Source organism: Euprymna scolopes, chromosome 44 (assembly GCF_053919585.1).
Source record: "Euprymna scolopes isolate OS-2025 chromosome 44, ASM5391958v1, whole genome shotgun sequence".
In the NCBI taxonomy this organism is placed as follows: Eukaryota; Metazoa; Mollusca; class Cephalopoda; order Sepiida; family Sepiolidae; genus Euprymna; species Euprymna scolopes.
Window position 1 is genome coordinate 44315147 of NC_136525.1, and position 19568 is coordinate 44334714.

At 32.9% G+C, this 19568-nt stretch overlaps 1 protein-coding gene across 1 annotated transcript in view; it reads right to left on the bottom strand.

Moving 5' to 3' along the window:
• LOC145268827 (rap guanine nucleotide exchange factor 1-like) overlaps nucleotides 1–19568 on the bottom strand; it is a 307722-nt gene that overhangs the window by 14240 nt on the left and 273914 nt on the right. The window contains exons 16-19 of the mRNA XM_080124477.1: nucleotides 16965–16970; nucleotides 15428–15512; nucleotides 10072–10166; nucleotides 265–343 (exon numbers count right to left, since the gene is read on the bottom strand). Coding sequence (XP_079980603.1) covers nucleotides 265–343; nucleotides 10072–10166; nucleotides 15428–15512; nucleotides 16965–16970 — 265 coding nt within the window. The remainder of the gene's footprint in view (nucleotides 1–264; nucleotides 344–10071; nucleotides 10167–15427; nucleotides 15513–16964; nucleotides 16971–19568) is intronic.

Genomic DNA, 19568 nt, shown 5'->3' on the forward strand with positions numbered 1-19568 from the left:
CATCTCCAACACATTCAAAAATAATTTCTGACAAGGACCCTTCACAGAAAGTCTGAAACGTCCGTAAAAACGATTTCAATGACTTAAAAACATTGTTACAATGATCCAAACATAATTCTCAATGAAAAACCAAGACACGGAATAATAAAATAATGTTAAAAAACACACATTGTTGGTGACTACTCCCTTATATATATATATATATATATATATATATATATATATATATATATATATATGATCAGTAAAATAAAGTGAACTTACCCTCATTATTTTTATAAATTTCATTAAATACTTTTCTCTATCTTTTGCTTCCTCTTGTACAAGGATTTTTGTCCGACACCTAAAGAAAAAAAGAAATCATAATATTAATATTTTCAATAATTAAAACAAAACACGCTTTCTTTAAACTAATGTTTCAACAGGAGGAGGAGTTTAGTTTTTATGGAAAATCAACTACAACAAGTCAGTCTACGTTAGATACTACAGTTTGAAAATAAATAGTTTGTCAGTAGAAAAGTTTAGGTCGGTAATAGCTCACTTAGTGGTATTGCAGTCAAACTGATTTCTTTTAGTATTTGTTGTATTAAAGTTGGAAATATTCTGGATTTTTTTAAATACTTTATTATTTGAGGGTTTGAATATCTGTGCAAGAGTCGTTGTGTGATAGCTCTTCTTGCGAATGTTATATTTTTGTCAGTCTGAAGAAAAAGGGAAATTAAAAAAAAATATTAATATTTTAAATAAGTAAAAGGAAACATTTTCTTAAAGCTAATATTTCATATGTTTTTTTGTTTTTTTTTACACAGAAATCACCACTTATCAAGGCCCAGAGGCCACTCGAAGATAGGGGATAATGGATATACATTAGTCAATGTGATTATGGCATAGTAAACAACTAGTGGGAATTTTGTAAATAAAATTACTAAGGGGAACGGTTCATCAAGAATTTGTTTACATTGGACTTAAAGACAATCAGAAGAGAGTTTCACAAGTGTGCAGTTCTAAGAAAAAAGCTTTGTTCATGGAATCTATATTTAGGTTTAGGCACAGATGAAGAGTGTGGGAAATTATTGATAGTGGTTTTGACTAGACGAGTGTTTTTCGTGAAAGTTTTATGGCAAATCAACCGCAGTGGGCCATTCTATGTCAGATACTATAATCTGAAAATAATTTGTCGGTAGAAAAGGTTAAGGTCAGTAATAGTCCACTTAATGGTATTGCAGTCAAACCGATTTCTGTTAGTGTTTGTTTTTATTAAAGTTGGAAATATTGTTTTTTTTTCTTTTTTTTTTTTTAATACTTTATTATTTAAGGGTTAAGTACTTCTTTGAATATCTGTACAACGGTTGTTGCGTGATAGCTTTTCTTGCAAATGTTCTTATATTTTTGGCAGTCGATCAGTATGTGACTGACAGAGTAGCTGGTTGCAGCAGGTACACCACTTTGATCTGTTCTAATTCTGCTTAATATGATATCCTGTCTTTGATTTGGAAACATGTCCTATGCATGTGTTATGTTGATTAATCAGACTATTATTTTCATCTTGAGCGTTATTAGCACAATCTTTCGGTCGCTGAAACCTGCGACCTTCTTCAAGTATTCAAAACATGCTCCTTTTTACTAATTGTCTGTATTTTTGAGATGAGGTGTTTTCATTGATTGAGATTGTCGGACTGACTTCCTCATCTTGGTTGATAGAGTCACGTTTCGGCCGTTTTGCCCTCCGGCCTTCATCAGGTGTTTTGTAACGAACTCGGGAACCGTTTGTTAGGAGTCTCGAACCCAATCCTTTATTATTATTACAGGGGTACCGTGTTCGGACTCCAGCTAGGCTCTGGGACATAGTTACTGATTCTCTGTTTTCAGTTCGTTACAAAACACCTGATGAAGGCCGGAGAGCAAAACGGCCGAAACGTTGTGACTATAACAACCAAGATGAGGAAGTCAGTCCGACAATCTCAATCAATGCTCCTTTTTCTCGACCAAAGAAACATGTATTTAACACCAAAAGAAAGTCACAGGTTGCAGTGACCAAAACATTGTGCCAAGATGAGAATAATAGTCAAATTAATCAATATGACAAGCATTCATATCTCAAAAATTAAGAATTGCATGTCCCATATATTTTATCATTTTCTTATTTTCTTTGGTTTTGTAAATGGGAGTTTTAAAGTTGTTATTGTCATTTTAGTAGCTTCTTTTGCAAGTGTGTCGACCATTGGATCTTCCTTAATGCCCACATGACTAGGAATCCATCCCAAAACTATGGTTTTGCTATATTTTTCTTTTTTAGATCTTTATATATATCTTATTAGTTTTCTTTTTTTTTTTTTTTTTTTTTTTTTTTTTTACATGGGGGTCACCACTTATCAAGGCCCGGAGGCCACTCAGAGATAAGGGTTATTGCGTGTACAGTAATCAATGAGATAGTATTGTAGTAATCATTAGTATTGGAGATTTGATAGAGTGTCTTATGGAAGGGGGCGGTTTGTCAGGAATTTGTTTACATTGGACTTGAAGACATCCAAGTTGTAGTCAGGTGGGAAACAGGTAAACGGAAGAGAGTTCCACAGTCGTGCACTTCTGAGAAAGAAGCTCTGCTCATGGAATCTACGTTTTGATTTAGGCACAGATAAAGAGTGGGGAAAGTTATTGACAGTAGTTTCAGCCAGACGGGTGTTTCTCGTGAAAGATTGGAGCTCAGACGAGCATTTGCCATGGAAATAACGATAAAACAAAGACAGGCTCGCAACGTCTCTTCTGTGGGAGAGAGGCTGCAGGGAAGAGAAAAGGGCATCCTCCACCAAGCCACAAAGTCTATTTTGTACTCTGTCAAGGCAGGATAGGCTGTTTTTAGCAGCTCCTGCCCAGATGTGGCAGCAGTACTCCATCCTTGGGTGTACTTGCTTTTATATAGATAGAGAATTGCATCAGTAGTGAGATATCTTCTGGAGCGGTAGAAGGATCCCACCATTTTCCCAGCGCCTTTGGCAACAGACCTGATGTACATGTTCCATTTCAGATCAGGAGTAAAGGTCAAACAAACCCAGAAGCTTGTCAAAACATGGAGCGTCCCCAAGACGAGAGCCATCCATTTCAATTGATGCCAGATGGGGATCAGAGCATTGATGATTTAAAGATAGAAGCTTGGTTTTGGATGCATTAAAAGTGACCAGCCACCTCTTCCTCCACTGTACCACGCGCTCAGGATCATTTTTGATTGGATTAACTTGACAGGAAAGATCAGTAAAAGAAGCAGAGGACGACAGCGAAAAACATGTTGACAGTCTGAATACTGGGCAATATTAAACACTATGAGCAACAATGAATGCATGGTGTGGTTGTTTTGTTTTACGGCATATCAACCCTTTTCGGGTTACTTAATGCCGAATCCAATTATTTTGGAAATAGTATTCACGTTGCATTCAGTTATTTTGTAGAAAGTTTTTATTCTTCAAACTCTCTGTATCTTCAATCGCTAGTTTGTAGTGTTTGGTTTGCTTGTTTTGTAGTGGATTTTATCGTTTTTGTTCCCTGCCTTGCAGAACATGAATGAGTTTTGTAATGGGAGAGGGGGAAGGGTTACAGTATTAATATTTGATCATTTTAAACCAGTCAGGAAGTGGGGGAGATAGAAATAGCAAGGGGAAAAAGGAAAAAGGGGGAAAAAGAAAGGTTGTTGTTTTTGTTTTTGCAAAACATAATCAAGTTTTGCAAAAAGGAAGTAGCAAAACAAAAGGCATCAATGTTAGGTGCATTTTGTCTCAGGATTGGTTGGTTGGTTGTTTTACGGCATATCAACCCTTTTCAGGTTATTTAATGCCGAATCCAAAGATTTAAGAAAATTTTTTAATAGAATATATTTGTTGTTTTCAAATCGGTTTCTATTTAACCCATAGTTGGGACCCTAACAGGTACTACCACTCCGGGTCAGAGTGGACCTGGGAGCAATGGTAATTTAAGGGTGGCTCCACACTCCCCAAAGCCCGCAAGATGGGGCCTCACCACTGGATATAGTTTAAGGTCATATCCAGGACCTCGTCTCAGGAAGCCAATATCTTCAGACAGTCTGATCTGGTAACACCAGATGAATTCATGAATGCCTCAAGATAGAGAGAAAGATGGAGAGTGATAGCCGTCTATGTACCAGGCAGGAAACCACTTGATGAATATCTCTTGTATGTACAAATGGTTTTTGTTTCCTTCTTGAATTGCTAACAGGATAGAAAGTCTGAGATTATGTGTTTGTCTATCTCTAAATTCTTGATCATGCCCAGAGCCATTTTAACTAATTGAAGTTTGGTTGTGTAGATGGATGTGTTGTGTAGCGGGGTTCATATCGAGGCAACATATAACGAGGACTCAGAATAAAGAATGATAATATCATTTATATAGATTACACACACAGTTCATATTTATAATACATAGGAGATACGAATTCATTATTGAAGGAGGGGAATGTGCAATACAGTTCTTTTAACTCTTCAGAGGAGGGGGGAGAGACATTGATGATGGCGGGGGAAACATTACTTGGAAGGGGCTTATACAAAGTTCGTTTACAAAATATAGATGGTAATTTTTTTTTTTTACATAAGCATAACCACTTATCAAGGCCCAGAGACCACTCGAGGATAAGGCTTAAGAGTGTACAGTAGTCAATTGGACAATATAGTAATCATTAGTAATGGAAATTCGGTAAATTTACTAACAAGTGGAATGGCTCATCAAGAACTTGTTTACGTTGAAGACAACCATATTGTAGTCAGCTGGAAAGCAGAAAAACGGAAGACAATTCCACAGGTGTGCAGTGGGAGGGGGGACCATAGATTGAAGCTCAGTTCAGCACTTGCCATGAAAATAATGATAAAACAGAGACAAACTCGTAACATCTCTTCTGTGAGATAGAGGTTGCAGAAAAGAGAAAAGGACATCTCCTATGAGGCTACGAAGTCTATTTTTAACTATCAAAGCAGGACAAGTTCTTTCTAGCAGCTCCTGTCCAGATGTGGCAACAGTACTCCATCCTTGGACGTACCTGGCTCTTATATAGATAGAGAATTGCATCAGCATTCAGTCGGCTGATGGTAGTGGTCAAGAATTCAAGCCTTTACGACTACATGGTATCCCCACCCTTTGCCTCTAAGGGGTATCAGCTCCCAGTCTGACCAACTCTCTCTGAGTCTCTCTGACTGTGACTCTTTATCCTAACTTCAAACCCTGTCTCCATATATTGAAAATCTCTTTTCTTAATGACGTCAGAGGCGTGGTGAACAATGCGACTCCCTTATGTTCAAAATTACACGTGCGCTTGCACATGCACCTACACACTTCTGGTAAACAAAGAAATTCCTAAATTGAATTATATCGTTTTTTACCCTATTTTGTTAATCATTATTTCTAAACTCATTGTCCATTCTTTTAACTGACATATTTAATATCCAGTTATTTCTAAAAGAATGAACAATCGACTGCATTCCTAGAATTAAATATCTATTATATTTTAACACTTTTCATACTGGATTCGATTCTAGGCTTTTCCAAATATCATTTAAAACTTATCTAGTTTTGTTTTCTTACTTACTGGAGTCTGTCCCTTTTCATAACAGATGTGTCATCTGGTTAGTTGGTAAGTATTTATATTAGTGACTGTTGCTCCTGTTCTGTCTATGGTTTTTGCCCCATCGGTGTGGAGGGCATTGTGGTCTGAATATTTGTCTCTAGGTTCTTAGAACCTATTTTTGGAAGATGTGGTTGTTGGTTGCATTTTTTTTTGGGGGGGGGGGGGTTAATGTTAAATCTCTGTCAGGTTTCTAAGAACATGTTTTCTAGATAGCAAAAGGGAAGCTATCACTCATAACTAGGGCTATGACAACAGCATATTCTATTCATTGTTTTGACTCTCGAGTATATATCAGACACAGATACAATTAATCAACCGAGGGTGACATCACTCTATATGAAAACATATAAGATATCAATGGATATATAACTGAAGATCAAAACAAGGAAAAGAATATGCTGTTGTCATAGCCCTACTCATAACCCATCAAGGCCAGCTAGACACAAAATTAAGACTTCTAGAACAATAGATGTTAAATCTAGGTTACGTTTGGTGATTGTCCATGGTGGTAAATTGCTCCATTCATATTGGTGAAATATTGTTAACATTTTGATTTATATGTTGCACTGCTTCATTCATACGGAGACCCAATGAGAGAATAGCTAAAAGTTTACTGCTGTAAAAATGATTGAATTAGAAATGATTTATTTGTTGATGTGTTGGATTATTTGGATTGGATTGAAGTTTCAATGCATATTGGAATTTTCCCCATTTAATGGTTAATGAAGGTGTGTTAATTTCTATGTATAAACTTTGTGCTAGTGTGTTAATTTCTATGTATAAACTTTGTGCTAGTGCGTTAATTTCTATGTATAAACTTTGTGCTGGTGTGTTAATTTCTATGCATAAACTTTGTGCTAGTGTGTTAATTTCTATGTATAAACTTTGTGCTGGTGTGTTAATTTCTATGTATAAACTTTGTGCTGGTGTGTTAATTTCTATGTATAAACTTTGTGCTGGTGTGTTAATTTCTATGTATAAACTTTGTGCTAGTGTGTTAATTTCTATGTATAAACTTTGTGCTAGTGTGTTAATTTCTATGCATAAACTTTGTGCTGGTGTGTTAATTTCTATGCATAAACTTTGTGCTGGTGTGTTAATTTCTATGTATAAACTTTGTGCTGATGTGTTAATTTCTATGTATAAACTTTGTGCTGATGTGTTAATTTCTATGTATAAACTTTGTGCTGGTGTGTTAATTTCTATGTATAAACTTTGTGCTGGTGTGTTAATTTCTATGTATAAACTTTGTGCTGGTGTGTTAATTTCTATGTATAAACTTTGTGCTGGTGTGTTAATTTCTATGCATAAACTTTGTGCTAGTGTGTTAATTTCTATGTATAAACTTTGTGCTGGTGTGTTAATTTCTATGTATAAACTTTGTGCTGGTGTGTTAATTTCTATGTATAAACTTTGTGCTGGTGTGTTAATTTCTATGTATAAACTTTGTGCTAGTGTGTTAATTTCTATGCATAAACTTTGTGCTGGTGTGTTAATTTCTATGCATAAACTTTGTGCTGGTGTGTTAATTTCTATGTATAAACTTTGTGCTGATGTGTTAATTTCTATGTATAAACTTTGTGCTGATGTGTTAATTTCTATGTATAAACTTTGTGCTGGTGTGTTAATTTCTATGTATAAACTTTGTGCTGGTGTGTTAATTTCTATGTATAAACTTTGTGCTGGTGTGTTAATTTCTATGTATAAACTTTGTGCTAGTGTGTTAATTTCTATGTATAAACTTTGTGCTGGTGTGTTAATGTCTATGTATAAACTCTGTGCTGGTGTGTTAATTTCTATGTATAAACTCTGTGCTGGTGTGTTAATTTCTATGTATAAACTTTGTGCTGGTGTGTTAATTTCTATGTATAAACTTTGTGCTGGTGTGTTAATTTCTATGTATAGACTTTGTGCTGGTGTGTTAATTTCTATGTATAAACTTTGTGCTGATGTGTTAATTTCTATGCATACACTTTGTGCTGGTGTGTTAATTTCTATGTATAGACTTTGTGCTGGTGTGTTAATTTCTATGTATAAACTTTGTGCTGGTGTGTTAATTTCTATGTATAAACTTTGTGCGGATGTGTTAATTTCTATGTATAAACTTTGTGCTGGTGTGTTAATTTCTATGTATAAACTTTGTGCTGGTGTGTTAATTTCTATGTATAAACTTTGTGCTGGTGTGTTAATTTTTATGTATAAACTTTGTGCTGATGTGTTAATTTCTATGCATAAACTTTGTGCTGATGTGTTAATTTCTATGTATAAACTTTGTGCTGATGTGTTAATTTCTATGTATAAACTTTGTGCTGGTGTGTTAATTTCTATGTATAAACTTTGTGCTGGTGTGTTAATTTCTATGTATAAACTTTGTGCTAGTGAATTGCAGAAGGACCTGGGTTTACTCTATGTTCTTGATTATGAATAGTAGTTTTTTTTTTGTTTTTTGTTTTTTTAGGTAGGATTGGCACATGACGCTATGAACGTATTTTTTTTTAATTATATTTTGTAGTTACCGTTTTTTGTTATTTTTTATAATAAAAAAAAATTTAATAAAAAATAATAAAAAACGGTAACTACAAAATATAATAAAAAAAAAATTTAATATTTTGTAGTTACCGTTTTTTATTAGTTTTTATTAAATTTTTTTTTATTATATTTTGTAGTTACCGTTTTTTTATTATTTTTTATTAAATTTTTTTATTATTATATTTTGTAGTTACCGTTTTTTATTATTTTTTATTAAATTTTTTTTTATTATATTTTGTAGTTACCGTTTATTATTTTTTATTAAATTTTTTTTTATTATATTTTGTAGTTACCGTTTTTATTATTTTTTATTAATTTTTTTTTATTATATTTTGTAGTTACTGTTTTTTATTATTTTATATTAAATTTTTTTTTATTATATTTTGTAGTTACCGTTTTTTATTATTTTTTATTAAATTTTTTTTTATTATATTTTGTAGTTACCGTTTTTATTATTTTTTATTAAATTTTTTTTATTATATTTTGTAGTTACTGTTTTTTATTATTTTTTATTAAATTTTTTTTTATTATATTTTGTAGTTACCGTTTATTATTATTTTTTATTAATTTTTTTTTTATTATATTTTGTAGTTACCGTTTTTATTATTTTTTATTAAATTTTTTTTATTATATTTTGTAGTTACTGTTTTTTATTATTTTTTATTAAATTTTTTTTTATTATATTTTGTAGTTACCGTTTTTTATTATTTTTTATTAAATTTTTTTTTATTATATTTTGTAGTTACCGTTTTTTATTATTTTTTATTAAATTTTTTTTTATTATATTTTGTAGTTACCGTTTATTATTTTTTATTAAATTTTTTTTATTATATTTTGTAGTTACTGTTTTTTATTATTTTTTATTAAATTTTTTTTTATTATATTTTGTAGTTACCGTTTTTTATTATTTTTTATTAAATTTTTTTTTATTATATTTTGTAGTTACCGTTTATTATTTTTTATTAAATTTTTTTTATTATATTTTGTAGTTACTGTTTTTTATTATTTTTTATTAAATTTTTTTTTATTATATTTTGTAGTTACCGTTTTTTATTATTTTTTATTAATTTTTTTGTTCATATTGTAGTCGATAGGGCTTGATCTGATCAGTCAATTAATCAGAGCAGTTCTCTCCGTCTTCCTGTCTAGCCTGGGTAAGGGCTAAAGTGGGGTGTTGGGAGGTGAAGGTACTCAATCCCCAAGCTCTAAGTCCCTCAACCACCAGGATTTCATTTGAAGGCATCACGGATCGTCACCCATGGCCAAAAAGGTGGTCCAATTGAGGGACTTTTACTCTCTGCAAATTTGATGAACTACTGTTTTGTTTTTTTTTTTAGGACAGTACAAAGTAAACCATGGTTTATTTTCGACTTCCTTATAATTCTCATTTCCCTTATTTTTGGAAATGGAAGGTTTGCTGTTTTTTGGGTTGGAAAAAGCAAGAGAGAGAGAGAGAGGGAGAAAAGGGAAGGGAAAGAGAGAGAGAGAGAGAGAGAGAGAGAGAGAGAGAGAGAGAGAGAGAGAGAGAGAGAGAGAAAGGAAAGGCGAGAGAGAGAGAAAGAAAAGGCGAGAGAGAGAGAAAGAAAAGGTGAGAGAGAGAGAAAGAAAAGGTGAGAGAGAGAGAGAAAGAAAAGGTGAGAGAGAGAGAGAAAGAAAAGGCGAGAGAGAGAGAGAAAGAAAAGGCGAGAGAGAGAGAAAGAAAAGGCGAGAGAGAGAGAGAGAGAGAAAGAAAAGGCAAGAGAAAAAGAGAGAGAGGAAAGGCATTGCAAAGAGACAGAGAGAGAGAGGGGAAAGGTGAGAGAAAGAACGCGAGGGAAAGAGAAAGAGAGAGAGAGAGAGGAAGCGAGGGAAAAAATAAAAATAAAAAGGGAGAAAGAATTTCAGTTATCCAATTTTGGAAAACTATACATTCTACTTACCAATAAGACATTTTATTGAAATGTTCCGTAAACAACGTGAGATTCGGACTTAATTCTTCCGATTGTTCCTTAGCCCATAATAATACTTCAGGAATCTGAAAATTTTAGAAAGAAAAGACAAAAAATAAAAACTTTTTTTTGAAAATCTTTAAATTTGAATTCTTCATGTTCTCATCTTAAATATCATCCTCACGTTTCGGTTGATGTAACCTTCGACCTTCTTTAGGTGTATCTTATTGAACTTGGGGATATTTACGCAGACTTCACGGAATTATGAAGAGGCAAGGATCCATGGTGTAACGGATAAAATATTAGTTAAAATTCAGTTCTGACACTCTCCTGGAGACTTCTGGTTCAATCCTCAGTGTGGGCAATACTAAGGAAAAATTTTTTATTTTATTTATTGCAGACTATTATCCGCATCTTTTCTTAGTCGTTTCACAATTTTTCGCCCAACTATTCCTCTGGTCTTTGTCATGTGGTAACCACGATGGGATAGGAACTCTGAATCTCCTGACTGCATCCACTGCAATTACTGCCTTCCATAGTTGTTGTCTCCCCAGGTTTTGGCCAAGTAAGCCTCGGGCCGGCTTTGGGTAGGATTGAAACCGCTATCTTCAGACAATTCTCACCTGGAACTCTAATAATTGGCCGAAACGTTGTGAAACAACTAAGAAAAGAGGAGGATAATAGTCCGCAATAAATAAAATTAAAAATCAATAAATAATACTCATCTCAATTATGAATTCTAATTAAAATAATACTAAGGATAAAATAGCGAATTACTTAGGACTTCTACCCGGTCATGGCTGACGTAATGAGAGCACGCTATCCCCATGGATCAAATAAAGGATTCCGTTTTAAATTCTGTGCAGATTTCTGAGTTTGACACAAAGATTCCCGAGTTCAATAAGATATACCTGAAGAAGGTATATCTTATAGCACTTCAACATTTTGGGTTAAAAAAAAAAAGGAGGCTTTACTTTGGAATGCTCCTTGTATCACTTGAACAGATACTACAGGGCTCTATGGAGAAATATATCTTTAGTTGACCTTTGACAACTAAATATTTTCGTTTACTAGCCAAATAGAAAAGTTACTAGCCAGACCCATGTGATTTTTGGAATATGACATCTTCGTTTCATGATGAGTATATACATGATAAAGATTTTTCTGTATTTATTATGTAAGTGTAATTCTAAATAGACAACAATTTGATGTTGATACTTGAAGGTATAAACATTTTAATTTCTTCAGATGTTTTTTTAAACAGCCTTCGTTAAAAGAAGAAAAAAAAAAAGAGTATATTGTTCTATTAAACTTTTATTATTTAAATAATTTAACTTTGTTTTTAAAAAAAAAAAAAAAAAAAAGTTGAAAGATATTTTTCACTCAGCAGTGAGCCTTGGAAAATTGTCAGTGAAAGAACTAAAATTGCTCAAAAGATAAGCGTTTCATTATTTCTAGTCGCTACTTCGAAAAATCACTCGCAAATGCGACTGTTTCACTCGCAATATAGAGTGTTCACTGTAGTGAAAAAGAACAGACAGACAGAGACAAAGACAACACAATTATTAGCATAGATGCTAGCCCATTTTCTTGGCAAGCAAAGATTTCATTAATCCTGAATCCGGATTTAACTAATCCCCCCTCCAAAATACAAATTTGGATTATTCAAACTACTGTTCTCATCTTGCATATTATTCTCACAATGTTTTGGCCAATGTAACCTACAGCCTTCTTCAGGTGTCTCTCATCTAACTCTGAAATTTTTATTTAATCAGCAGTGTAACTTGTTCTGGACCAGTGGCACAATGGATAAAAGTGCTAAGTAATAATCGATATTAATACTCTTGATAAGGTGCAGAAATGTATCTGTAATTCAATTGGCTCCTCACCGTTTCTTCTTCACTGCAACCTCTCTCACAGACGTTTGCTGATCTATTCCCTGCTTCCTTTGTTCCAGCTCATTTGATTCATCAGTCTAGTGGTCTTCATTAATTGGCTGTTTTAATACCTCATTGTAATACAGCGTCTTATTCCAATAGTAAGGTTGTGGAACTCTCTTCCTGCTGACTGTTTTCCTCCTACATACAGCCTTGGCCTATTCAACACTAAGGTCAATAGGAACCTCTGATCTTTGCAATAATCATCTTCGTTCTGGTTAGCTCTTTACATCAAGTGGCTTCATGTGTTGTCCTGAGCGACTCTCATTTACAAAAAAAAAATAAATAAATAAATAAGCAAGTTTTCTGGAGGTTTAAGGTTCAATCCTCAATATGGACGATACAAAGAATACAATTATGAATTACTTAAGACTTCTATCCGATCATGGTTGAGGAAATTAGAGCAAGCTATCCTCCATGGATTAAATAAAGGATTCAGTTCAAAATTCACTACAGATTTTGAAGAATGTCGGAAGTTACATCAGCTGAAATTTTGTGAAAATAACACTTAAAGATGAGAATAGTAGTCAGAGTAATATGAATTATCAATCCTCATCTCAAAAAATCTGAAGAAAATATACAATAATGCACTAATTACAAATCAATTTATTCGTCAGTTCAATAAGGGAAAACCATCAATAAGAGAGGAGGTATAAACGCTTTTTTTACAAAGACATTTCAACGCCTAATTTTTTCTTTATGCTCCACCCTATGAGTTAGTTTTTTTTTATATTGATAAGTCTCCCCTTAAAGAATCCTTCAATATTTCTTTAATCTCTCAATGTGTGTACTGTAAATCAAAAGGATGTAGTGTTTACCCGCTACACGCAATGGTAAGCTTCAATCTAATATAAATACCAGTATCTATATATAGATAATTTAATCCCAACCGAAGAAAAAAGCTCAATATGCAATAGAGCTAATTATAAGAGAAAGAAAATTAAAACTAAGTTGAAATTTACAATCAAAATTTATTGTTCGACTGAATATTTAGGGTTAGTAATGCTTTTAGGGCACACCCTAATAAAATAACTAATTCGATACTTCTGAAATGACAAACGCAACAACTTCATAAAATGTAACACAGAAAAGGTTTATTGAGGAGAATGTGGTATTTTCCTTGTAGGAAGCTGGACTCCGGCACCTGGTATTATCGCGGTAGTTATTCCGGTGGAATCGTCGATACCGTAGAGATAACACCAAGGTGGAGAGAGAGAGAAGAAAAGGAGGTCCGTTCCGTTTGGAATCCCTCTGCGTAAGACAGAGTTGTTCTTCTTCGAACCGGATGCTAGCCGATTTCCTTTGGGGATAGGAAGTATCAAAGCGCTGTACCCTTGACTGGTCAAGATGTGGCCGAATAGCACAGGGGGGGGAGGGGCATTGATTCGAGGAAGAAAACAGTCCCATTTGTTTCTGCTACAAATACTCCAAAAAACAATTGTTACAAGGTCCTTATTTTGCGGAGTTTCAAAGAATGTTAATCTTGCTATTCTTCTCATCAAAGGACAGAAAGAAATGAGAAAATTATATTTTAGCAATGCTTTGAAACTCCGCGGAATAAGGACTTTGTAAATTGTTTATTAGAGTATTCAGTTGAACAATAAATTTTGTTGTAAAGTTCAACTTACAGTTTTAATTTTCTTTCCCTATATATATATATATATATATATATATATATATATATATATATATGTTATTTGTTTTTGCGATATGTTTTTGAATGAATTCAATTATTTACAAAAGTGCATTTTTACCTAAATGCGAGTTGGGAATAATTTTCTCTTTAACCAATTTGGTACCCCCCACATGGAGAGCGGTATGTATATTGTTTTTAAAATATAATTATCCACTAACACGTGTTTCGTTGTCTACGACTATCAAGATAATTATATTTTAAAAACAATATTATATACCGCTCCCCATACGGGGGTACCAAATTGGTTAAAGGGAAAATTATTCCCAACTCGCATTTAGGTAAAAATGCACTTTCGTAAATAATTGAATTCATTCAAAAACGTATCACAAAAACAAAAACAAATAACATCTAAATAAATCGTGATATATCAAAACAGTCGGCGAGATGGACCAGCAGATAAAGAGGTCAGTCTCATTACCTTTGGGTCCCAATTTCAAATCTCGCTAGATTTAACCACACTGATGAGTCGTAGTCAACAAAACATGTGTCAGTGGATAATTATATTTTAAAAACAATATATATATATATATATATATATATATATATATATACAGGATGTCCACAAAGTCTGGCCACATTATGTAGTCAGACTTTGTGGGCACTGTGTAGATTATGCAGCCAGACTTTGTGGACACCCTATATATATATATATATATATATATATATATATATATATATATTAGCATGGGTTCCCAGCGTTGCCCGGGTGTTTGAGGTGTGTGTTGAGCAAAAAACAAGTGGTAGTAGGCAGGCAGGTTCAAACCTGTACCGTGAATAAGGAAAAGAATGTGGAAAAAAAAAATGTGACGTCTTTGCCTATGCATCCATTGCCAAACCGGAAGTGGCGAAGGTTTATATTAAGGCTAGTCAATCAAAAAGAGGGAATGACTTTCGAAAATATCAGCGAAAAAAGCGACCCCCTCCTTGTAGAAAAGTGCCCTGTTGAGGGTGAAAGAATTAATGTTTTTAGCCAATTTTTTAATATTTGTCATCCGAAGGGTCGAGCTTCAAAACGATACCGATCTCGTGAAAATCCGTCACCTCTGTCAAAAGTTTTAGGCAGACATACAAACATACATACATTTAAACAGACAAGTGAGACAGGATTTTTTCTTTCTCCAAATTCTTTCTGAGCTTTGCATCGATATGTGATCCGTTTTTCCCGAACTTGTATTTTATTTTTTATGTGCTTTTTAAATTGTCTGCTTTATTTTACCTGCACGACTTCAGCTTCGATATCCATTGAATCTTTTTTAATAATTTCTATTTTATGGCAGTCTTTTGTTAACTTTTTTAGGGTTAGGTTTGATTCATTTTCTAATTTTGTTCAGACACGCGTCCTAATTTTACTCCTTGCGCTAATACTAAACATTTAAAATTGTCTGCACTGAGGTCTGCAAGTTTTAATTTGTCGTAATTTTTATTTACCATGACTGCATACGTTGCAAAATCATCTTCGTCATTCTTCTGCAAATTCAAACAAGACCAACGCTTATTGAATAAAGAGACTTTCTGGCTAAATAGTTCCACCGTCTCAGTGAAAGATAAATCTGAAATTTTACGTGGTAAACTAAAATCCACAAACTTGTTACGCTTAGCCGTCTCTAGCTTCCGTAATAGTAAAAAAACTTTTTTTAGTTCGACCACTGTTTGCAGTCGATACGAAAAGAAATACTGAGAAAAATAATAGAAAAAAAAAAAGCTGAACACTTACCTCAATCTTTTGAAATAGTTCTGCATCAAGTAACGTCATTTGTTCTGCTATATCCTGGGATTTGAAGTGAAGCAAATCTGGAGGCCTGAAAAACGTTTGGACAATTAGTTGCCTTTTATTATTTGGCATGCATCAAAAAAAAATCAAAACTGATTTTTAAACTAATGCTAAAAAGTATTGTTTTTGTTATGTAAGGCTTGAATTAGAGTCTAAAACACAAACTACAAAACTTTCTCCTTAGACAAGCACGTTGTTGCAATAATTTTTACTCATAAGTTGGGAGATCTATATATATAAAAGCGAAAATGTATGTATGTATGTACGCTTTTCCTCAATGTCCACAAAAGGCTTCTTTCAGAGAAGCGCTCGTTCGGTTCACAACTTCTTAAAACTTTTTATATCATCTATAAATTGTAATATCTCACACTTAACGACGGAGCTCGCCTGTCTATTTAATTTTATTGACTTTCAAACGTTAATTATTCCACATTTTCCGCATCGGCACACGTTACATTCGGTTTTCGGTATAAAAAAAAAGCGAAACTTGACTCTAATCACTGGCCGAAAGCCAGTGGTCTCTAGAGAGCTAAGTAACGTTTGGTCAATGTCGACTTCGTCATATCAGACGGTAGCTTTCATTTCGAGACGAGATGCTCCCCCTAATAAACAGGGAGCGGGTTTTTAAAAGCAAACAAACCGATTTATTGACCTCATTAAAAACTGTCCCGCACAAAATGCTAACTGCTGAATAGCTATCGCCGTCACGTCAATCAAAAACGCGCACCTGTTTTTTTTTTTTCACACTTTACTATTTTCCAACTGCGCGTCGTCAAGGCTTTGTTTTTTTTTTCACACACACCTACAAACACCCGGGCAACGCCGGGTACCCCTCGCTAGTTTTATTTATAAAATCAAATTAATCCACACATTCTGCTATCAACTAATGAGAAACCAGAATTGCTCCATAAAAATTAAACCTTTTAGCATCCCAGCACGTTTTTTTTTTTTTTTTGCGTCATCACGAGAAGGATCCTTTGCTCTTTGGTTGCAAAATTATGAAGTCCAGAACCTGTAAAGAACAGCTGTCCACTGAGAATTCTGCATCTCCAGGACTTGTATGTACTTGTATAAAATAACTACCCATCGAAAACGCTTCTGAAATTTAATATGGCTTACAACTCAAGAGTTTATGAACCTGGCAGGAGACTATACTTCGGTTTTAGGAGCATTAAGCCCATTTTATTTTTAGTTGTTAATATCACTATTTATTACTAATTATTACTATATAGTGTCTGTCTGTCTGTCTGTCTGTGTGTGTACATTTCCCTATGCAATAACTCTGTCAATTTTTAGTCTAGACTCGAAATTTGATATACAGGGTACTGAGATTTGGGAAAATCGATGTGATCGGTTTTCGGACAGAAGTTTAGCAATCAAGGAGTCAAAATTCAACGATTTGACCTTTGAGAACTCTACCAAACTCTTCCGACAATTTTCGGTCTAAACACTTGAAATTTTAGATATAGGTTCATTGGACATGGATCTAACTTAATAACTTGATTTGAGCCCAAAACAAATTTTAAGGGGTCATAATAGGGGTCAAAGTTTAAACAATTGACCACTTTTTTTTTTTTGCTCAACATATACCTCCAAACACCCGGGCAACGCCGGGCTGAAATGCTAGTATACATATATATATTAGTGTTGGGACGATTAATCGGAATCGGGAATCGGAAAAATTGGAAGATTTGGAGGTATCGGAAAAATTGATGCTTATTTTCTGATGCCAAAACGATTCTTTCAATTATCTTTTTTATTTGATTTTGTTTAAATTAAAATCTTCCAATGCGGGTAATAATGATAAAATAATAAATATTTACTGATTTTATAATATCAGTAAAGCTAAAATTTATAGATCACTCTCCACAAGTGTATTTTTACATTTAGTTAAACATCTGCTTATCGAACACGTCTTTTATGAAGATCGGGGAAAATAACAGGCTTATAGTTAAATAATTAGAGCTTTATAAAGAATTGTAATCGGTAATTGTGAAAAATATTGGAATTATCCTATCACTAACATATATATATATATATATATATATATATATATATATATATATATATATATATATTAATGTTTTTACTTATTACTTGTATATATATTATTTATTGTTTATAATTAACAGTTCCCATATTGTATTAAATTCTATACTAGGTCTACTTAGTAATCGATTAATCACCAGCATATGCGCTGCTTCTTTGAGTTGCCTTACTCTCCACCATTCTTCTGTCTATAACTTTCACTTTTTCCTTTTTGTTCCAAATATGGTCAGCTATACCTGATTTTTTCAATCTTTCACAGGCCAAATCAAAAAGAGCTTGGGTTCAAATTCTTTCAAAAGAAGGACATTCTGAACATGTTATCGCTAAAAAATTAAAAAATCAAAAATTTATGTGCATTATTGCCTTTAACAACTTTGTCTGCACTTTTCTCAATAACTACACCTTGGAATTTTTTAAATTTTGCACAAACATTAAACATGATATGAGTAAAAAAGTAACAGAACGGATTTTCTGGGAAAACTCTAGTTGCCCCTCAGGTTAAAATGACTAAAATTGACACTTTTGTGCTTATTAAAACAAATTGATGCCTTGGATTTTTATAAAACTTTCTGATTTCTATATAATTTTGTGTCTATACTTCGTGATAACTCTTAGGTGTGCCCCAGGGACTATTTTAGGGCTAATAAAAACATTCCATTTTTGGGATTATTTGTCCAAAATTTTCTGTGTATGTCTATTTAGCAGTTTTGTATTGTGCTGAACTCAAATTTAAATATGTTAAGGCCTTGTGGAGTTTTAATTGAGTGTGTGAGGGTGGGGGATGATGGACTCAGTCATTTCTTTTTTTTTTTTTTTTGCATGGTGCAAAACTCAAATTTACATATGTTAAGGCCTAAAACTACACTATTTGTTCATTTTCACCAGGATTTGACGTCCCCTAGGGACTTTTGGAGCTAAATTTTTCTATGCCTCATTCACTGTGCACTCATGGGGGACAATGCATGCTTCACTTGTTTTTGTAGATATCAAATTGTAATGCATGAGCAGTGATAATTTATCCAATCAGATTTGTTTTTGCATAGCCACCATTTTTTTATTTTTTGGGGGAAAAAAAATAATATTTAGAAAAAATAAAAGGGGACAAACTTCTGTATTCAATGATTAGAGACTTACCTCTCTTTTATAAGAGAAAAATAATATGAACAATAAAAAAAGGTAAAAATAACTCTGTATCTGTCTGTGGGGAAGTAATCCTTTATTCATCTATGACAGATTTATTACTCTTGAATGCAAAAAAAAAAGTCAATTGTGCATTTTAGGTTTGGGCATAAATTCCAAGGGGTTGATTCAAAGAGTCGTTGAGTTTCATGTCACTTATTGGTAAAAGTTAAACAAACTAAATTAGTAATAACACAAAACAAAGCATTATCTGAACCTTTATGATTTAAATTATAAAAATAATTGGAATAATTTGGAAATAAATTACAACTGGTATTTTTTTGTATTTATATTTGTACGACTTGAAGAAATGAACCTTTTTGAACATGTATGACTTTTTTAAAAACAATTTTTTTAATGAACAGTCCAAGAAAAAAATCTAGAATGAATAAAAGTTGTCATTATATAAAAATGTACGCCTTTGAAAAAATAAATATACAATTTTACAATCTTAAATATTAGTAATAAATCAAGAGTAACCATTAATGGTTATAAACTTTAAGAACATAAATTGTCTCCCCTTGAAATTCTTTTAAAATGAGAACCAAAAAAATAATTGTTCTCTATTTGTCTTAAAGAGAGAAATATATAGGTCGAGAGAGACTGAGGGCTATAAAAAAAGATGGATTAAGATATATCGATAAAAAATTTAAAGATTAAGATTGAAAAAGAGAGAGAGAGAGAGAGAGAGAGAGAGAGAGAAAGATATAATTATATATATATATATATATATTAAAATGAAACTGTAAAATTTACACTTGCAAAGTTACAAAATAATATCAAAAGTTACAAGAAAATTTTTCTTCAAAACTTTGTATTTATTTGAGGAATCCAACTTTAGACCAAATAAATTAGG